The 20,429-nt window shown below is 51.4% G+C and overlaps 2 protein-coding genes across 3 annotated transcripts; one reads left to right on the forward strand and one right to left on the reverse strand.

Moving 5' to 3' along the window:
- Positions 1-1,396: 1,396 nt before the first annotated feature.
- Positions 1,397-13,095, reverse strand: QPCTL (glutaminyl-peptide cyclotransferase like). 2 transcript variants are annotated; one of them, XM_049621183.1, is made up of 7 exons: positions 12,246-13,095; positions 11,608-11,751; positions 10,566-10,847; positions 8,838-8,990; positions 8,652-8,751; positions 8,034-8,150; positions 1,397-4,191 (listed from the first exon to the last, which is right to left on the reverse strand). In XM_049621183.1, exons 1-7 carry the CDS (start codon positions 12,747-12,749, stop codon positions 4,046-4,048), a joined length of 1,446 nt encoding a protein of 481 aa, XP_049477140.1. In that variant the 5' UTR covers positions 12,750-13,095; the 3' UTR covers positions 1,397-4,045. The 2 variants fall into 2 exon arrangements, with proteins under 2 accessions (XP_049477140.1, XP_049477141.1); XM_049621184.1 differs by lacking the exon at positions 1,397-4,191 and adding an exon at positions 7,022-7,714.
- Positions 13,096-13,161: 66 nt separating this feature from the next.
- SNRPD2 (small nuclear ribonucleoprotein D2 polypeptide) lies at positions 13,162-19,791 on the forward strand. The gene is made up of 3 exons (XM_049621199.1): positions 13,162-13,266; positions 14,985-15,164; positions 19,538-19,791. Coding segments are annotated over exons 1-3 (357 nt in total). The 5' UTR covers positions 13,162-13,264; the 3' UTR covers positions 19,713-19,791.
- The last annotated feature ends 638 nt before the right edge of the window (positions 19,792-20,429 follow it).

Genomic DNA, 20,429 nt, shown 5'->3' on the forward strand with positions numbered 1-20,429 from the left:
AAAAAATCGTAAAAGCATCAAATAGCCAATATAACACAGTTAAAGGACACATCACGCCAGAAATTTAAGGGAAAGGTACATGGGACATGGAAGCTACTTTTGCTCTGAGGGCATTTGCTTATGCCAACAAACTTGAGTTGTCCTTGAGGGACAAGCACACAGAAGTCAAGGCCAAGCCTGCCCAAGGTGGGAAATCTCACAGGAGCTGGGATCCCACCAAACTACAAGCTCCAGTAAGGATGACCCAGAAGACTGCAGAGAAGATGTTCTAAACACTGAGGGGATGGGCGCCTGGGTGGCCCTGTCAGTGAAGCACCCGACTTTGGCTCAGGTCATGACCTCACAGTTCGTGAGTTCAAGCCCCGTGTTAGGCTCTGTGCTGACAGCTCAGAGCCTGGAGGCTGTTTGAGATTCTGTGTCTCTCTCTCTCTCTCAAAAATAAACATTAAAAAAATTTTTTTTTTTTTTTAAATAACACTGAGGGGAGCACAAGACCAAAGGAGAGAAAAAAGTGAACCCCAAGAATTCATGGACACAGGCTGGCCCTTGGCTCAGGTGTGTGGCCCAGGTTTGTATCATCTGTGTTGCAGGGTACTTCTTAGCTGAGACGTCTGGCAGAAACAAACATAAATCCTCTGGGGTAAGGAACTGTCATCCAGAATGCCCACGAGTGATTTTTCAGACAATGACTAGTAGACAGTCACAGACAACAGCAGAAGCAGACTCACAAAGGCTTCACAGGGTGAACCGGTCAGGCACAGATTAGAATACATCCCCCCTTCCCGAAAGTTCAAGTTAATTCACCTCGCCTTTACACAAGGTCTACATTAGTACGGTAACGGCTCTTTTCGTAAAAGTGAAAATCTTCAGATCTCTTTCCTTTAGTGAAAATAGGTACCAGTGTAGGTCTTTTTGTAAAAGTGCCATGGTGGGACATGAACTTTTGGAAAGCAGGGGATACTCTTTGTGGCTTATAGGTTTCATAGGATTGCTCTATACAAGAGCTTGGAAATCTGGGGGGTGGGGGAGTGGGCGGAAAGAAGCCACAGGAGCGCCTGGGTGGCTTAGTTGGTTAAGCGTCCAACTAAGCTCATGTCCCGATCTCACGGCTCGTGAGTTCGAGCCCCACATTGGGCTCTGTGTTGACAGCTCACAGCCTGGAGCCTGCTTCGGATTCTGTGTCTCCCTCTCTCTCTGCCCCTCCTCCACTCATGTGCATGCGTGCTCTCTCTCTCTCAAAAATAAACATTTTTAAAAAGGGGGGTGGGGGAGAGGGGAAAATGGGTGATGGGCACTGAGGGGGGCACTTACAGGGATAAGCACTGGATGTTGTATGTAAGCGATGAACCACAGGAATCTACCCCAAAAACCAAGAGCACGCTTTACACGCTGTATGTTAGCCAATTTGACAACAGATTATATTAAATAACAATAACAGGGAAAAAAAAGAGCCACAGACTCAATAACCCAAAGTAAAAACTCAATAGCTGGGCTAAACAGCAAATAAGACATGACTGAAAACAGATTTGTTGAACTAGAGCTAGGTCTGGAAAGTTAGCACAGAGACAAAAAAGAGACACACACAAAAATATGAAAGAATGTCATGGAGAATACAATGTCTAACATATTCAGTTGACCTTCTAGAATCAGAAGAGACAATGGTACAAAGGTAATATTTAAAGACAGGATGGTTGGCGAATCCTAGACTGATGAATGACACCAACAAGCCCAAATAATTATAAGCAGAGCGAATTAAAAAAAAAAAGTGCCCCTAGACACGTCGCATGAATGTGTCCGGCTACGTGACCTATAGCCATTGATTTCTCTGAAGCTGTTTGTTCAAGTGCAAAATGAGAATACTGACCCTTCTTCGAAAGATCGATGTGTGAGTCATCGGCACCTGGATTGCTCAACAGGTGTATTTCAGATAAACCTAGCGGCCCCTCCAGAGTTGCAAAACCGGAAAGCCCCTAGTTTGGGGGACAAGTGGGAGCTGCGGAAGAACACCTGGCCAAGCACCAGCAGCCTCATCTGTGAAATGGGGCTAAGGATCCCTGTCCCAGATTCAAGGGTGAAATGTGCATCAGGCCTCCCTGCCCGGTGCCTGGTACTCAGTACACCCCACTGGGAGGTCTTGCAGGAGACGTAGAGAGCCCGGGGTGTGTAACTGAACACACGGCTCCCCGTCTCTAACACCGAGGTGATGGTCTCCCCTCCCTTGGGGATGGCAGTGAGGCTAAGGGGAGATGAAACCCTCTCGAGTGCTTGGCACTGTGGGTAACACACAAGAAATGAACAAACAGGAGCCGTGCCTGTGGCTTGGATCCAGGCCACCCTGGCTGTTGATAGAAGACACAGAACTTCCATTTCTAAACTCGACTAGTGCCATGTCCACCTGTAAGAGGCCACCAGTGTCCCTCCAACCCCGCTCTAACTTGCAGTTAATTATGCGGCAGGAGGAGCTACTTTTTGTCAACCATCTGTTGGGCCAGCACAGGTGATTTCTGGGAGATGAGACATGGGGTTAAGAGTGCAGTTGTGGGTGAGAACGTGGGCTCTGTAAACAATGGGGTATCATTCTCGGCCCTAGCCACTTCCTTTGCAAAATGAGAACCGAAATTGTACCTACCTCAGGACTTGGGCGGTGACTCCATGAGCCGATCTGTGTAAAGTGCTCACGGCGCCTGGCACACAGCAGGTGCCAGATGAAGGTCAGCTAGTGTGGAAAACCACGAACGAGGACCTATTTCTCCTCTCTCATTTGATATCCTGGGTTTCAGCCTGTGAGTTTTCTGGAGTCTTCTCCAGCCCCGAGCTGGCTCGGAAGGCCAGGGCTCACCTTCACTACGTAACTGCCTGCCGGGACTCCATCAAAGTCACAAAACCAGCAGGCACAGAGCCCGGCAGAGGACTCCCTTTCTAGGCACCCTCCATTTTATGGTTTTCTTTTGAGTAGGTTTGCTAAGCTGTCGGGAACGCACCTTAAGGACAGCATGTCTCCCCCAGCTTTATGGGGGATGGGAAGGCTTCCTCGGGTGCTCATTGCAAAGTCCCAGCCCCTCTCTGGAGTTCTGATTCAGCAAGTTTGGGTGGTGGTTGTGGGGCGGGGGGGAACGGGAGGAACCTGGGATTCTGAATTTTTGAATAAGCGCTCCACTTGAGCCTGAATATTAGGTAGGGTTGGGAAATACGTCCTCAACTGGAGTTGCAGTGACCCCCACCTTCTCACACTCCCACACCCACAACAGAAAGACAAAGGATGGTTTGGTAGACCTGGTGGGCAGTGAATCAAGGTCCGTCTTACTCCCTCCACGGACACACTCAAACTTGTCAAAACCAAGTGTTTCCCAATGTGACTTCTGAGGTACCCTAGTTCCACGAGCCTTGCAATAAAGGGGCTCCACGCTGAAATAGTTTGGGGGAAACAACACTGCATTCTGTCTTACTCTTGGAAATGTCACATTGTGCAATGAAGAAACTCCTTTAATGTCTCATCCCGCGTCTCTGATCCCCCTTTCTCATGCAACACCTAGTCATGCTAATTCTGCCGAATATGTTCCCCAGACACACTGGTTTATTGCCCTTGGGTCTGGCAGACTCGAGCCCCCAAATATCGGCTTCCGTCTCCTCTGTTCCTGTTTACAAGCACGTCCCCTGTGGACCCCCCATGGCAATCCACTGACATCGTAAGAACATAAGCCACGGAGGATTCATTTGGTGGGGCGGTGCTGCTGGTCCAGATGCCTGGCCAAGGTCTGCTGACTCCAACCAAACAGCATTTGGTGCCTGTGAACCTTCAAACCAAGTGCTTCAGGACAGGGTCCGAGCTCTCATGCCTTTGGCTCTCGCCCCCACAGTGGCCTTGTCTCTTCCGTGTCTTTGAAGAGTGACAGCTTGAGACCATCAAAGGAAAGAGGATCTTCCGGTCATGGCATAAATAGAGCTGAAGAAAGGATCAGGCAGCCTGGCTTGAGCTCTGTTGGCTCCGGGTGCCCTTGGGACGTCCCAGCTGGACACTTCTCCTTCAGAGTCCGCCAAGGGGGGGCTAGAGCCCCAGATACTCAGCCAGGAACACGGCGAGGATGCGACTCAGGTTGTGCACCGTGGGGGGGTGCAGGTTGGCCTCCGAGTCGCCAGGCGTGTGCCAGACAGAGGGGAAGGGCATGGAGATGAGGTGGAGTATTGGGACCCCTGTAGGAGAGAGGGGAGGCTTGGTCAGGCCGACGGCCGACCCAGGAGCCCAGACCCAGGCCCGGGCAAAGTTGTCTCACCCCCACCCAGAAGATACTGAGTCCCGGCCCTTGAAGAACTCTGAATGACGATTTTATGCACGTGAGGGCAAAGTGTTCGTTTGAAAAAACACATCTGGTGTATCTATTGTTCTCAGACACACATTAGAGAAACGGAATAGTTAATGGATTATGCAAAGACCAGACGAAGGGAAAGGGGCCTTTGAGTTTCCTTACCAGGTAGACTATTAGGCTGTTTTTCTGTTCTTTATTTATAGCTCGTACCTTTTAAAAAAAAAATTTGTTTAAAGCAATCTCTAGGCACGCGTGGGTGGCTCAGTCGGTTAAGCATCTGACTTCGGCTCGGGTCACAATCTTGAGGTTCGTGGGTTTGAGCCCCACATCGGGCTCTGTGCTGATGGCTCAGAGCCTGGAGCCTGCTTTGGATTCTGTGTCTCTCTCTTTCTCTGCCCCTCCCTCGCTCACGTTTTGTCTCTGTCTCTCTCTCAAAAATAAATACATATGAAAAAAAAAAAAGTTTAAGGCAATCTCTAACACCCAGTGTGGGGCTCCAACTCACAACCCCAAGATCAAGAGTCAGATGCTCTATCTACTGAGCTAGTCAGCTGCCCTTAGCTTGTACTTTTATCACACATGTTCTATTCTAGGCCCTACACTGAGGCCATACACATCCCCACACACCATTTTATCCCTGCAATAATCCTTTAGAGTAATCCTATATTTACCCCTATTTCATAGACGAGGACACCCAGGCACAGAGGCAGGCACAGTGATTCGCCTAAGCTCCCGCCTCTAGTAAACCTGCACAGCAGTAACTGGAACCCAGGACACCTGTCTCCTAAGTCTGTTTTCCTAATCCCTGCACTGCAATGAGTTCCTGTCCTCAGAACACTTTCTTCTGTGTTTGTCCATATCTGTCAATATCCAATATCCTCTGTGTTTGTCAATATCTGTCCCCCCCCACACACTAGACAGGACCCAGGCAGATTATTGTCCATCACTGTATCCCTGACACCTGGCCCAGTACTGCAGTGGGAAATAGTCACTGAATGAATCAATAAAGAAGGCTCTGGAGGGGCACCTGCATGGCTCAGTCGGTTAAGGGTCTGACTCTTGGTTTCGGCTCAGGTTTGTGAGTTTGAGCCCCGCATCAGGCTCCGTGCTAACAGTGCGGATTCTCTCTCTCCCTCTCTCTCTGCCCCTCCCATGCTCATGCTCTCTCTCTCTCCAAAAGTAAATAAGTAAACTTAAAAAAAAAAAATCATTAAAACGGACTTCAAGCTGTATTACAAAGCTGGAATCATCAAAACAGTATAATACTAGCACAAAAACAGACACTCAGATCAATGGAACAGAATAGAGAACCCAGAAATGGACCCACAAATGTTTGGCCAACTAATCTTGGACAAAGCAGGAAAGAATAGCCAATGGAATAAAGACAGTCTGTTCAGCAAATGTTGTTGGGAAAACTGGACAGCGACATGCAGAAGAATGAACCTGGACCACTTTCTTACACCAGACACAAAAATAAGCTCAAAATGGATGAAAGACCTAAATGTAAGACAGGAAGCCATCAAAATCCTTGAGGAGAAAGCAGGCAAAACCCTCCTTGACCTTGGCCGCAGCAACTTCTTATCCAACACGTCTCTGGAGGCAAGGGAAACGAAAGCAAAAATGAACTATTGGGACCTCATCAAAATAAAAAGCTTCTGCACAGCGAAGGAAACAATCAGCAAAACTAAAAGGCAACTGACGGAATGGGAGAAGATATTTGCAAATGGCATGTCAGATAAAGAACTCATCAAACTCAACACCCAAAAAACCAAATAATCCAGTGAAGAAATGGGCAAAAGACATGAATAGACACTTCTCCAAGGAAGACATCCAGATGGCCAACCGACACATGAAAAAATGCTCAACATCACTCATCGTCAGGGAAAGACAAGTCAAAACCACAATGAGATACCACCTCGCACCTGTCACAATGGCTAACATTAACAACTCAGGCAACAACGGATGTTGGCGAAGATGCAGAGAAAGAGGATCTCTTTTGCATTGTTGGTGGGAAGGCAAACTGGTGCAGCCACTCTGGAAAACAGGATGGAGGTTCCTCAAAAAACTAAAAATAGAACTACCCTACCACCCAGCAATTGCACTACTAGGCATTTATCCAAGGGATACATAGAGGTGTGCTGTTTCGAAGGGACACATGCACGCCAATGTCTATAGCAGCACTATCCACAATAGCCAAAGTATGGAAAGAGCCCAAATGTCCATCGACGGATGAATGGATAAAGAAGATGTGGTATGTAGATACAATGGAGTATTACTTGGCAATCAAAAAGAATGAAATCTTGCCATTTGCAACGACGTGGATGGAACTGGAGGGTATCCTGCTAAGCGAAATTAGTCAGAGAAAGACAAATATCCTATGACTTCACTCATATGAGGACTTCAAGATATAAAACAGATGAACATAAGGGAAGGGAAACAAAAATAATCTAAAAACAGGAAAGGGGACAAAACATAAGAGACTCTTAAATATGGACAACAAACAGAGGGTTACTAGAGAGGTGTGGGAGGCAGGATGGGCTAAATGGGGAAGGGGCATTAAGGAATCTACTCCTGAAATCATTGTTGCACTATATGATAACCAACTCGAATGTAAATTTAAAAAATAAATAAATAAGATAAATAAAAATGAAAAAAATAAATAAATAAAAGGTGCCCTAGAATCAGAAAAAAAAAAAAAAAAAAGATTTTAAAAAAAGGCACTGTAGGGGCGCCTGGGTGGCTCAGTCGGTTAAGCGGCCGACTTCGGCTCAGGTCATGATCTCGCGGTCCGTGAGTTCGAGCCCCGCGTCGGGCTCTGTGCTGACAGCTCAGAGCCTGGAGCCTGTTTCGGATTCTGTGTCTCCCTCTCTCTGACCCTCCCCCGTTCATGCTCTGTCTCTCTCTGTCTCAAAAATAAATAAACGTTAAAAAAAAAAAAAAGGCACTGTAAGGAATGCATATTTGTTCAATGAGTAAATTATAGAGCAAAAATTTAAGAAGCAGTTGTTAATACTCACTATATGCCAAGTACTGCATACGAAGGCATTTTATATACCTACTCTTGTTCAATCCTCCCTACCCTGTGAGTATGAATATACACATACAGGTGTGTTTGTATGTATCTGTCTCTTCATTTTCTAGAAGAAACATAGGCAAAAGGCTCAGAGAGGCTGGGTAATCTGCCTCGGGTCAACCCATGGTAAGCGGCAGAACCCAAGCCTGTCCAGTTCTAAAAACCTAGGTTCTGAACCCCTCTAGCAGATGTCTTCAGCCCTGGCTGTGCCTCAGGATCATCTGGGAGTCTTGCAGAAATAATTCAGAGACCCGACACTGTGGTTCAGTAGGCCAGAAATGAATGCAGCTGGGCATTTCTCGAAGTTCCTTGGGTGATTCTGCTGGGCTGTCAGGGCCTGGAAAGACAGGCCTGGGCTGGAATCCACAATCACTGAGGCACCAACAAGAGTAGCTAACATTTTCTTGAACGCTTATTATGTGCCATCACCATGCGAGCAACGTCTTTACATGGATTAGCTCAGTCGGTTCCCTCCACGGCTCTGAGACAGGGGTTGCTAGTGACCCCATTTCACAGATGAGAAAGTCGAGGCACGAAGATGTTAAACAACTTGCCACCAGTCCCCAGCCCTGGGAGTGGGCCAGGGCCAGGCCCCATCTGTGCTTTCCTTGGACCCCCGCCCCTCCCCAACCCTCCCTCCTCCCTCCAGCACCTACCTCTGCGGAGGAAGGGGATGTGGTCATCTTCCACAGAGCCAGGGGGCTCCCCGGGCTGGAAGTACATCACCTCCTGGGGATGGGACTGCAGCAGGTTCAAGCGGTGCAGACGCTTCTCTGGAGGTGGTGGCGTTAGAGAGTAAGAGCCAGCCCCTCAGGGTCAGAGGTTCTGCTCACAAGTCAGAGCAGGGCAGGAGGCCTGGGCAAAGCACTGATCATCCCGACAAGAATGTAGTTACCCCTTCCTGAAGGCTCACTGTGTACCCGGTCTATTTATTCCCTCTGAGCCTCAGAGGTAGGTACCACTCCTATTGTCAGTTTTGTGCCCATTTTACAGATAGGAAATTGAGGCTCAGAGAGATGAAGCCACTTGCCCAGGTTCACACAGCCTGTAAGAGGCAGAACCAGAATTCAAACCTGGGGCTATTTGGCCCCAGAGCCCCTGTTTGTAGTCACTGCACTTGATTGCTGTGGGATCTTTGTGTGTTTCTGCCCTAGTGCCTTAGAGGCTAGGGAGGTAGAGGGCAGGCTGGATGACCCCTTAGAGACAGGTGCCTGACTCGGCTGGCCATCCCTCCCACATCCCAGGCTGGCGCCTGCCTCGGCCTACATCCTTACCTATGCTCCTCAGCCGATGGAACCAGCGGGCCGTGTGAGGAAAGTGACTGTAAAAGTTTGGATTGGGGGCGCCCAGGAGATCAAGAAGCATGAAGAGCTCCTAGAGAGAGAGGCCAGGTGGGATGTGGCCAACCTTGCACGGCCCTCTCCCTCCCTCGCCGGAACCCAGTGGGGCCCTGGTCTTACGATAGCCTGGATCCTGGTGGGGCCTGGGCTGTGGGGTGCAGACTCCATGAGCTGGGCCAGGTGCCGGGAGCCATAAAGGGAGTCCTTGGGTCCCCACTCCTTCAGTGCCTCCTCGCCATCCAAAAAGAGCAGCTGCAGAGTCACCGGGGCTTCCTGTGGGAGCTGGTGGTCAGGGCCCGGACCCATCCACATTTCCTGCCCTCTTGCACAGCTGAGCAGGGAAAACTAGGTCTCCTCCCTCATAGAAGGTGGTGGCCGGAAGTACAGACTCTGAGCCAGACTGCCTGGGTTCAAATCCTGGCTCGGCCACTTCGTAGCTGAGCAGTTATGGGTGACTTCTCACAGCATCAGATGTCAAAATGGGGTTAATAACAAGTCTCATCACACAGTAGGATTCAAATTTGGGTCCTGGCGTAGTGTCTGGCATATAGTAACTAAAAAGGGTCAGCTCTGATTGTTAGTGTTATTTCTTAGGCTCATTTAGCAAAAGAGACCCACACACGAGTAAGTGTACAAACAGTGAAATACACTTGGGACAAATGCTTCCAAGAATTACAGGGTTCTCGGGGCACCTGGGTGGCCCGGTCGGACTTCGGCTCAGGTCATGATCTCACGGTTCGTGGGTTCGAGCCCCGCGTCAGGCTCTGCACTGACAGCTCGGAGCCTGGAGCCTGCTTCGGATTCTGTGTCTCCCTCTCTCTTGCCCTTCCCCTGCTCACACTCTATCTCTCTCTCAAAAATAAATAAACATTAAAAAAAGAAGAAGAACTATGGGGTTCTAAAAGAGCATAGGAAGGGAGTCGGGGATAAACTAGCCTGGGAAGCACGTCGGGTCTCCTGGGAAGAGACATTTGCACCGAGATGAGTGGGAGGTGGCCTGGCAGAATGGAGCAGAGGGAAGAGTGTCCCCAGGCAAGGAAGCAACATGGATGAGGGCTGGGGCCAGAGCCAGAGAGCTTGGTGGAAAGGCCCGGGGGGATTAGCAAGGGCCTTGTTACAAGGCTCTTGGGCCTTGTTACAAGGGGTTGAGCCAAGGAAGGGGTCTGAGCAGGGGAGGAGCATGAGGAGATTTGTGGTTTCATTCATTTATTCATCCCACACATTTCCACTGACATCCTAATTTATGCCGGGTAATCATCTGGGCGCAGGGAATACAGCAGAAAACCAAGGCAGCCAAATCCCTGCCTGTATGGAGCTTATTCTAGTTGGGGAGACAGACAGACAAAGCGCCATAAAACCTGGGATGGTGACGGGGGGGCTCTTTCAGGGTGGTTGGGAAACCATCTCAGAGGGGGTGACACTGGAGGACCCTTGGAGGAAAGGCAGGAGCCAGCCGGGAAGGTGTCTGTGAAAAGCACATTCTAGGCAGAGCAAAGAGCAAGTGCACACGCCCTCAGATGGGAGGGACTCTGGGAACTCTCCAGAATCTGAGGAACAGGGAGGAGGTAGGTGGCTAGAGCACAGTGAGGAGGGACAGGGGTGAGAGATGGGAATGGAGAGGTAACAGGGCACACCTCATGGGCCTCTGTAAGGACTCTGGCTCAGGCTTGCAATGAGGTGGGAGCCCTGGGGAGGGTTTCGGGCAGAGGAGGGACAGGATCTGACGTTCAGGGGGTGAAAAGATCCCTGTGGCTATGTGTGTGGAGTGGAAGCAGGAAGACACGTCCAGGCAGGGGAGGCTGGTGGCTTGGACCAGGGTAGAGGCAGGCCGGGCCCCCCACTCCTCACCTGCTCCTTGGCTCTACTCAACTCCCTGTCCAGGGCCTGGGCCAGCTCCAGCAGCAGGGCGCAAGGCACGGCCGAATCCGTGGCCCCCACAAAGGGAGCCGACCCAGATGGGAAGAGCTTGGAGTCGTAATGGCAGGCAAGGGTGAGGTGACGGGCAGCCCCTGGGTCCAGCGTGGCCACCACGTTGCCAAAGTCCAGTGGCCCCAGGGGTGTCGAGGCCGTGAAGGGGTCCAGTTCCACATGCCAGCCTGCCGTCAGGGTCCGTAGGGTAGTCTCCAGGAACTAGTGGCAGGAGAGAGGTGGGAGGGTGGGTGGGGACTGGGGACGAGGTCGGGAGAAGGGCCATGTGACCTGAGCCATGCAGAGCGCTTGGGCTGACTCAGGATCCCCACTTCTGTTTAAGTCATTCCCTTGACACACTTTTGCTGAGTCCCTACTGAGTGTGTGTAGTGACCCTGCCTCTTCAAGACTAATCCCAGCTCACTCTTCAATAGCACTCACTGCGTGCCACGCCTGATTCTAGGAGCCTTATGGGGATAGGACTGTCGATGGCTCGCTCCATTTCATAGATGAGGAAACTAAGGCACAGAGAGGTTAAGAAACTAGTCCAAGGTCACACTCCAAGTGGCTGAGGTCGGATATGAACTCGAGGAGTAGGGATTCAAACGACTCTGGATGCCCCAAAGGGAGGCAATACAAAGATGTTGTTGTGCCAGCTCTGGAGCCAACCTGAAACTTGGTATATCATTTATTAGCTGGGCAAAATGCTTAACTGCTCTGGGCCTCAGTTTCCCCATTTGCATAGTGAGGATCACATTGTTACGCACCTCATGAAACAGTTGTCTAGCACATAGTAAGCTTTGGGGAGCAGTACAGAAGGCAGTACAGCCTGGTGGTTACTAAAGTGGGACTCTAGATTCAGATTATCCCCAGTCAGAGCCCCAGCTCTGCGTCTCAGTTGCTCGAGGGATCTTGGGCAGAATGCCTAGTTCTTACTCCCTGGCAGGCTGCCAGGTCAGGGCTTGGAGGTGGGGCCCCTTACCTTTCTGACTTGGAGATTGCCGGGGCTGCCCGGGGTCCGCACAACCAGCAGGGGGCGCAGGTAAGTGTTCCAGAGACGGTGTGGGTCCAGTTGCCCCACCACCCTCCGCAGCCGGGCTTCAGGGAGGCTTCCGATCAACCGGCCCTTGGGAGGGGGGTAAGATAGGGAAGAGAAGTGCAGAGCATGAGAACAACCCCCATACCGACCCTACCCCGGAGGCCACCTCCCCTAAGAACCCCGGTTCTTCCTAATTCGGGCCTCCAGCATCGGAGGTTTCCAGGATAAATCCTAGATAGACTCAGAAAAGGTCCCTCTAAAATCATCCGGTCCCTCTAAATCCATCAGGTTGCCCACCCCAATCCTGATTGGGAAATCGAGGCCGAGAGAGGGGAAAGGACTCTTCCAAATGGCTGACTTTCGGATTGGAACCCAGAACTCCCAGTCTTACTACTTCCAGACTCTTCCTCTGAGGGAGAACCACCTATTACAGAACAAGCCCGATAGCAACGGGCATGCGCTCTATTGACGGAGACCGCAGCACCTGCGGCTACCGCCGTACGATACAGACACGTCCACCTTGAGACCTCAGGGAAGCGCAGGCGGGGTTAAGGGGTACCCGTGTCCCTGCCCAGCCTCACCCGCAGCTCCCGGCCCCGCGGCAGCTCCTCAGTCTGGCGGTGCCAGCCGCTCCAGATGGTGTAGAACGCCGAGGCCACGGCCAGGGACAGCAGAAGCAGAGGCAAGAAGTGCGCCCGCGGTAGCAGGCGGCGCTTGGGCGGTGAGGGTGGCTCCAAGAGGCCACGTTCCCCCAGCCGTAGCCGGGGCCGCCCGCGGCCCCCGGAAGGCATGGCAGCTTCGCCCTGAAACCGGTCCGGGACCGCGGATAGTTTAGGCCCAGCCAAATCCCACCCCATGGAATCACCGGACCAATGAACAAGAAGAGCGACTACACCATCCCACCCTTTCTCTACGGGTGAAGCCAATGCGGACTCTCGTTCTGAGAGCACGCCTTCCTGTGTCCCTAGGGCTTTGGGGGTTGGTCCCCTGAGGGTTGCACAACCCAAAAGGGAGCGCGGAAGGCATAGGCTCCACCTCAGCGGAAGAAGGGAAACCAATGAGAAATGTTCGATCATGGAAAACATTCGACCTAGGCGCAGGTCCACGCCCCTCGTGTATGAAGGCAAAGGATTGGTTACTCGGAGTCGGAAAGCTCAATAGACCCGAAAAGGACCTTCCCTAATGGAAAAGGGGCGGTGTCCATCCCTGAGGCGAGGAGCCGATTGGCTTCGCGGAGGCCGCGCCCCCGGAGGCAAGGCCGGCGGGCATTTGGAATAGCGTGTCCTTTCCCTCCTTCAGCCTGTGCCACTCTACAGCTAAGTGATTTGAGTCGGACCCGTTTTTTCTCTCCATTCTCGTGAATATCTGCCCCGTACGGTCCTAAAAGACCTGGAACCACTACTCGAGGCTTCTACTCCACCTCCGCGCAGGCCTGGCGCGGATCGCTATGGCAACAGGCCACGCCCCCCCAGGTTGGGATTGCGCAGGCGCCAACGGAAGTGGACCAAGGGAAACGGAAGTCCCTTCTGTAGCTCTAGTTTCAGAGGCGGGAGCAACGCGGACGAGACGGCGCTGACCTGAGAGCCCAGCCGCTACCACCATGTGAGGCCGGGCTAGGCTTTGGCGGCGGGAGTGGGGTTGAGGGCGTAAATGTGGCCGCTTATCAGTGATGGGCAGAGGCGGGACGGAGGCAGATTTTAGGGGTAAAGTACGCACTTTTCCACCGATGAGATTGAGGGCGGGCGTGGGGCCCTTGATGGATCCTAAGTTCGGGAGAGAAGGCAGCTTTGTCAGATAAAATAGGCTAGGAGCTTTCCCAGAGAATTTATCTTATTGAAATGGATTTTAAGGGGAAGAACCTGCGAAAGGGGAGTGCGGAGTTTTAGAAATAACGGTTTGAGGCATGGGACTTAGGCGGACAACTAGAGCTGGAAACGGTTGGCTTTTCACCTGTTTCGCGACTTTTTCGACTAACGAGTCGCCGTAATGATTTGCTTGTTTATTTATTCATTCTTCAATTCTTGAGTGCTCATGTATCAGACACTGCTTTAGACACGTGGGATAGATATATCAGTGAGTAGCACTCCCCACCCCGCAAGGGGGGAAAACCTGCTGCGGCTTATGGGGTGGGCAGAGGCAGGCAGTACATACACTGATAATAAACATGTAAAGCATATGGCATGTTAGGTGACCAGAGCTGTGAGTAAAGAAACAATAGAGCAGGGTAAAAAAAATGGGGAATGCCAGTTTTGAGAGAGATTAACTTAATAATAAGTGCGGAAGGACACATTGAGAGGGCAACACTTGAGCAAAGACCTGCAGACAGAACCACAGAGATAACCTGGGGAGGTATCCAGGCTGACGGAAAACAAATGGAGAGGCCAAAGGTGAAAGTTTGCCTAATACTTTAAAGGACCACCTAGGAGGCCCCTGGTTGGAACCAGAGGTATGGGGGGAGATGCAGGACATTGTAAAAAAAAAAAAAAAAAAAAAAAAAAAAAAGTTGGATTTTACTTTTTACAGAGATGGGAGCCATGGGAGGGTTTTGAAGAGTACGATGATATAACTTAGGTTTTGATACAACATCCGGGACTACTCTGGAGAACAGACTGTCCGGGCGCATGGGTGGAAGCAGAGAGACAAGTAAGGCTCTGAGGAGCGAGATGGCGGCGGTTTAGGCCATGGTTAGAAATGGTGACGCTCTGGATGTATTTTATTTTATTTTATTTTATTTTATTATTTTTTTTTTTTAATCTTTTTCAACGTTTTTTTATTTATTTTTGGGACAGAGAGAGACAGAGCATGAACGGGGGAGGGGCAGAGAGAGAGGGAGACACAGAATCAGAAACAGGCTCCAGGCTCCGAGCCGTCGGCCCAGAGCCCGACGCGGGGCTCGAACTCACGGACCGCGAGATCGTGACCTGGCTGAAGTCGGACGCTTAACCGACTGCGCCACCCAGGCGCCCCTCTGGATGTATTTTAGAAGCAGATGGCCGGGTTTGCCGACAGATTGAACGGCGGATGTGAGAGAGAAGAGTCAAGTTGATACCAGAGTTTTTGCTCAAGGAACTAGAAGGATGGAGACAGGGAAGGCTCTGGATAAAGTGGGGGCGGTTGGGAGATCTGCAGCTCAACCGAGGATGCGTAAGGTTGGAAATGTCTATTAAGCATCTGAGCTGCGATGCCAAGCGAGAGGGGCTGAGCAGGAGGGTGGGCGTGTTAGGGGGAAGGTTGAGGAGACGCTGAGCGCAAGGCCATGTGACCACCCATGCTCCAGCTCTGGGCCCTCTCACCTACCGCTTCCGTACTTGCCCACGCAGGAGCCTCCTCAACAAGCCCAAGAGTGAGATGACCCCCGAGGAGCTGCAGAAGCGGGAGGAGGAGGAGTTTAACACGGGTCCGCTCTCTGTGCTCACGCAGTCGGTCAAGAACAACACCCAAGTGCTCATCAACTGCCGCAACAACAAGAAGCTCCTGGGCCGTGTGAAGGCCTTCGATAGGTGAGTGCCTGGCTCTTGGAAGGTGTTCCGTCCAGGCCTGCAGAGGCGGCCCCAGCTCCAGTATGAGGAGCCCAGACACAAGGTTTTCAGAGTCCTGGGGCATAAGCCTCTCCAGACCTCGAGGTGTGCAGTACAGTAGTTAACGGGCATGTACTTGGGAGCTGGTCTTCCTGGGTTCGCGTCCCAGCTCTGCCTCTTAGCAGCCGCGACACCTTCGGCAACTAACTTTCTCTCTTCTGTACCGTGGCAGTAATTCTGGTGGTTGCAAAGATTCCGTGACTTAATACACGCGGCATCTAATCAAGTCATTAGAAGTACAGCATCTGCTGGGGCGCCTGGGTGGCTCAGTCAGTTGAGCGTCCGACTTCGGCTCAGGTCATGATCTCACGGTTTGTGAGTTCGAGCTCCGAGTCGGGCTCTGTGCTGACAGCTCAGAGCCCGGAGCCTGCTTCTAATACTGTGTTTCCCGCACCCACTTGTGCTCTGTCTCTGTCTCTCTCTCTCTCTCGAAAATAAATACACATTTAAAAAAAAATGAGGGGCGCCTGGGTGGCTCAGTCGGTTGAGCATCCGAGACTTCAGCTCAGGTCACAATCTCGCGGTCCGTGAGTTCGAGCCCCGCGTCGGGCTCTGGGCTGATGGCTCAGAGCCTGGAGGCTGCTTCCGATTCTGTGTCTCCCTCTCTCTCTGCCCCTCCCCCGTTCATGCTCTGTCTCTCTCTGTCTCAAAAATAAATAAAACGTTAAAAAAAAAAAATTAAAAGAAGGACAGCATCTGGCACACAGGAAGCTCTTAATCAGTGTTTGCAGCTATAACATAGAATGTCTAACATCAAGTACCCATGCTTGGGACTTTTTTAGGCTCCAGAGACACAGCAGTGACTAAAGCAAAGTACGGGATAGCTCCTGTACTCAGAGAGCTTGTGCTGTAGGTAGGGAAGCCGACAGCAAGCACAGGAATAAGCTGTCATGAGAAAAGTAAAGCCAGGTGAGAGTATGGAATGCTGGGAAGGGGGTGCCATCCTAGACGGTGACGTGAGAGGCCCCATAGAAAGAGGCAGCGGTGAACACCCGAATCAAATAAAGGAACAAGCTAGGATCTGAGAGTTTCAGCCAGAGGGAACAGCAAGTGATTTTTTTCCTCTTGGAGCCTCAGTTTCTTCTCCAGGAGATTGAGACCGAGACCAGGAAGTGCCGAGCCCAAGGAGGCAGGTGGACCTGGCCTTGAACACAGGCTCTGCCACTTCTAAAATGTCATCCCACTGTGCGCAGTGTCCTGCTCTGGAAGCCGGAGATGACACTCGTGTTTACCTCCCGGGGGTAAGCTGCAGTGAGGATTGCTGGGTCAGTGCTCAGAAAGTGCTCAGAAGAGGCCGGGGCGCTTGATAAGCGCTCACTAGGTGGTGGTTCGTTTTCTATGTAGGATATATATTTTATTATATATGTTTTTTATGTATGATATAGATCAGCCTCCCACCCTAGTATGTATCCTGCCACATTTGACTCACACACACACCCGGGGGCTCCTTCGTGGTGTTTGCCGACAGCTTCATTGAGGTCTCATTGGCATGTCGTCGCTATCGTGAATTTAGTTGTTTTTAAGATAGAATCTTCCACGTGCTCTTCTGCGTCTTGTTTTTCACACATATCCGCGGTCTGAGAACATCACTGCAGGTCAGCGAAGGCATTCTTTTTTTTTTTTTTTTTTTAATGTTTATTTATTTTTGAGAGAGAGAGAGTGTGTGAGCAGGGGAGCAGCAGAGAGAGAGGGAGACAAAGAATCGGAAGGCTGCCTTCCCCAGGAAGCCCTCCATGGCAAATTCCTCGGGTCTCCTTACGAGTTCTCATGCAGACAGACAGAGGAGGGTGCTTTTTCTTTCTTTCTTTATTTTTAAAAAAAATTTTTTTTTAACATTTATTTATTTTTGAGACAGAGAGAGACAGAGCATGAACGGGGGAGGGGCAGAGAGAGAGGGAGACACAGAATCGGAAACAGGCTCCAGGCTCCGAGCCATCAGCCCAGAGCCCGACGCGGGGCTCAAACTCACGGACCGCGAGATCGTGACCAGAGCTGAAGTCGGACGCTCAACCGACTGAGCCACCCAGGCGCCCCTAGCTTTTTCTTTATTTTTAAATCACTGCTGGAGCACCTGGGTGGCTCAGTCGGTTAAGCCTCTGACTCTTGATTTCGGCTCAGGTCATGATCTCGCGGTCCGTGGGATCGAGCCCCGTGTCGGGCTGTGCGCTGACAATGCGGAGCCTGCTTGGGATTCTCTCTCTGTCTTTCTCTCTCTCTGCCCCTCTGGCATGCCCCTCCCCTTCAAAAAAAATAAACAAACTTTAAAAAATAAATCCGTGCCAATGGCCTACCACGCAGTTTTAGACCTCGGCTTTTTCACTTAACGGTATCTCAGGAATGTTTCCATATTGGTACACTACTTTTTTTTTTTTTTTTTTTTTTCAAGTGCTAATGTGTTCACATCATTCCAAAAACAGTAATAGCACTCCAGTGGCAAGTTTCCATCCAGCTTGTCCCCAGTCCACCTAGGTCACCTTACTGCTCCCGGTCTCTGAGCGTCTTCCAGGATTCTGCATTGTGCAAGCCAAGCGGGTGGTATATATGCTTCTCCTACCCTCTTCCCTTCAGAAGATCACTTTCCATGCACACTTGGCCTTTTTCACTCAGCAGTCCCTCCTGGATATCACTCCATAGCGAGGCACAGAGTTTCTCTGCTCTTCTTTTTTTTTTTTTTTTTTTTTTTTTAAATTAATTAACGTTTATTTATTTTAGAGAGAGATTGAGCGAGTGCGTGCAAGCAGGGGAGGGGCAGTGAGAGAGGGAGACACAGAATCCAGAGCAGGCTCCAGGCTCCAAGCTGTCAGCACAGAGCCTGACGCGGGGCTCAAACTCATGGACCGAGAGATCGTGACCTGAACCAAAGTCGGACTCTCAACCAACTGAGCCACCCAGGCGCCCCTTTAATTTTTTTTTTTTTTTTTTTAATGTTTATTTTTGAGAGAGAGAGGAGACAGAGTATGAGCAGGGGAGCGGCAGAGACAGAGGGAGACACAGAATCGGAAGCAGGCTCCGGGCCCCGAGGTGTCAGCACAGAGCCCGACGTGGGGCTCGAACTCACGAACCGTGAGATCATGACCCGAGCCGTGGTGGGCCGCTTACCCCACTGAGCCACCCAGGCGCCCCTGCTTCCCCACTCTTCTTAACGACTTTCTTTTCTTGTTAGCACTTGGTCACATTTCCTCATATCCTTCTATCCCTTCACCCGGCTTGAATTGTTCTTCTTAGCAGTTAACATAACCTGAGAGCACTTCTGGTTCCTTTGTTTACTCGCTTGGCATCCTTCTGTCCTCACTGGGACGCAGGCCCCATCAGGGCGGGGATATCCTGTTTCATTCACTGCCCTGTTCGTGGCAAGTGTTTGTTGAGGGAGCTAATCCAAACCGTCCTCAGCCGTGTCCCCCTGGCACCCTGAGCAGGACTACAGTGGAGGCGTCATGTACACCATAGGCCCCTGCGGCCTCTGTTTCTCTAAAGAGAAGCAGCATCCCTGCTGGTGCCTTTATTTTTTTTCAACGTTTTTTATTTATTTATTTTTGGGACAGAGAGAGACAGAGCATGAACGGGGGAGGGGCAGAGAGAGAGGGAGACACAGAATCGGAAACAGGCTCCAGGCTCCGAGCCATCAGCCCAGAGCCTGACGCGGGGCTCGAACTCACGGACCGCGAGATCGTGACCTGGCTGAAGGCGGACGCTTAACCGACTGCGCCACCCAGGCGCCCCCCTGCTGGTGCCTTTAGACGCACTTGGAGTTCAGAAGAAACACAGGCAGACCCATTTTGCTTGCCTTTATCCTGGGCCAGTCCCTTACCGTAAGTCTTGACAAGAATAAGAATACTGTATTGATTTTTTTTTTTTTAAATTATTTATAGAAAGAGAGAGGGGAGGGGCAGAGAGAGAGAGAGAAAGAATATCCCAAGCAGGCTCCACGTTCAGCACAGAGCCCGGTGCGGGACTTGATCCCCTGACCCGGGGATCATGACATGAGCCGAAATCAAGAGGAGGGCGCTGAACTGACTGAGCCACCACCCAGGAGCCCTCTGTATTGATTCATTTCATCGAGACGCCGTACGAGGGAGGTGTTGCAAATGGCTCCATTTTAGGGAGGAGGACACTGAGGCACGGAGGGGTGAAGTTCATTGCCCAAGCCTCAACCCGAGGACTTGTAGAGGTGGCCTGGGAGCCCCAGCTGTCCTGGCCCCAGGCCCGCACCTTCTCCCATGCTGCACTGCTGGAAGAGGGTGGGCGGAAGGCTCCCACCTCACTCCTGGTGCCTCCCCACCCCCTGCCCCCACCAGGCACTGCAACATGGTGCTGGAGAATGTGAAGGAGATGTGGACCGAGGTCCCCAAGAGCGGCAAGGGCAAGAAGAAGTCCAAGCCAGTCAACAAGGACCGCTACATCTCCAAGATGTTCCTGCGCGGGGACTCCGTCATCGTGGTCCTGCGGAACCCGCTCATCGCCGGCAAGTAGGGGCCTCGTCCCCGCTGTCATCCTGCGAAGACCTGCCCTCTGTAATGGGAATAATAAAGTCCTGTGTTTTTCTTAGTGACATCTGTCTGTTCCCAGAGCCTTGTGAGCGAGGCAGACTCGGGAGGGAGGCACCTGGGCGTGGGGCCGGGCGCTGGAATCGGGACCTCTCTGAGCAGGTGAAGAGGTCCCGTCTCTGCCCCTTCCAGGCCTCACTTTTCCCGTCTGTGAAACGAACAGGTTGGATACAGAGAGCTCGTTTTTCTTTTTTTTCAACGTTTTTTTTTTGTTTTTTTTTTTTTTTTTTTTTTTATTTTTGGGACAGAGAGAGACAGAGCATGAACGGGGGAGGGGCAGAGAGAGAGGGAGACACAGAATCGGAAACAGGCTCCAGGCTCCAAGCCATCAGCCCAGAGCCTGACGCGGGGCTCGAACTCACGGACCGTGAGATCGTGACCTGGCTGAAGTCGGACGCTTAACCGACTGCGCCACCCAGGCGCCCCGAGAGCTCATTTTTCTATCTTCATCTTTCCTAGCTGCTTCTTGTCATCGCATCTGGCTCTTCGCTTCTTCTACCCCTCTCTCAGTAAGTTGGGGTCTAACTCAGGATTTCTTTCAGTCTTTTTTTCCATTTGTTCAGTCAGGAAACAGTCCCCCAAGTGCCTCCCCTGTGCCAGGCCTGTGTTGCCATGCTGGGGACCCAGCAGTACCCAGGAGAGC

Source organism: Panthera uncia (assembly GCF_023721935.1).
Source record: "Panthera uncia isolate 11264 chromosome E2 unlocalized genomic scaffold, Puncia_PCG_1.0 HiC_scaffold_19, whole genome shotgun sequence".
Classification (NCBI taxonomy): domain Eukaryota; kingdom Metazoa; phylum Chordata; class Mammalia; order Carnivora; family Felidae; genus Panthera; species Panthera uncia.

Coding starts and splice junctions, on each gene's coding strand:
- SNRPD2 (XM_049621199.1), top strand. Junction 15,165..19,537: donor CGTGTGAAGGCCTTCGATAG/GTGAGTGCCTGG, acceptor TGCCCCCACCAG/GCACTGCAACATGGTGCTGG.
- QPCTL (XM_049621183.1), bottom strand. CDS start 12,749: ATGTTTTCCATGATCGAACATTTCTCATTGGTTTCCCTTCTTCCGCTG. Junction 11,752..12,245: donor CGCGGGGCCGGGAGCTGCGG/GTGAGGCTGGGC, acceptor CCCCCTCCCAAG/GGCCGGTTGATCGGAAGCCT. Junction 8,991..10,565: donor TGAGTAGAGCCAAGGAGCAG/GTGAGGAGTGGG, acceptor CAGCTCCCACAG/GAAGCCCCGGTGACTCTGCA.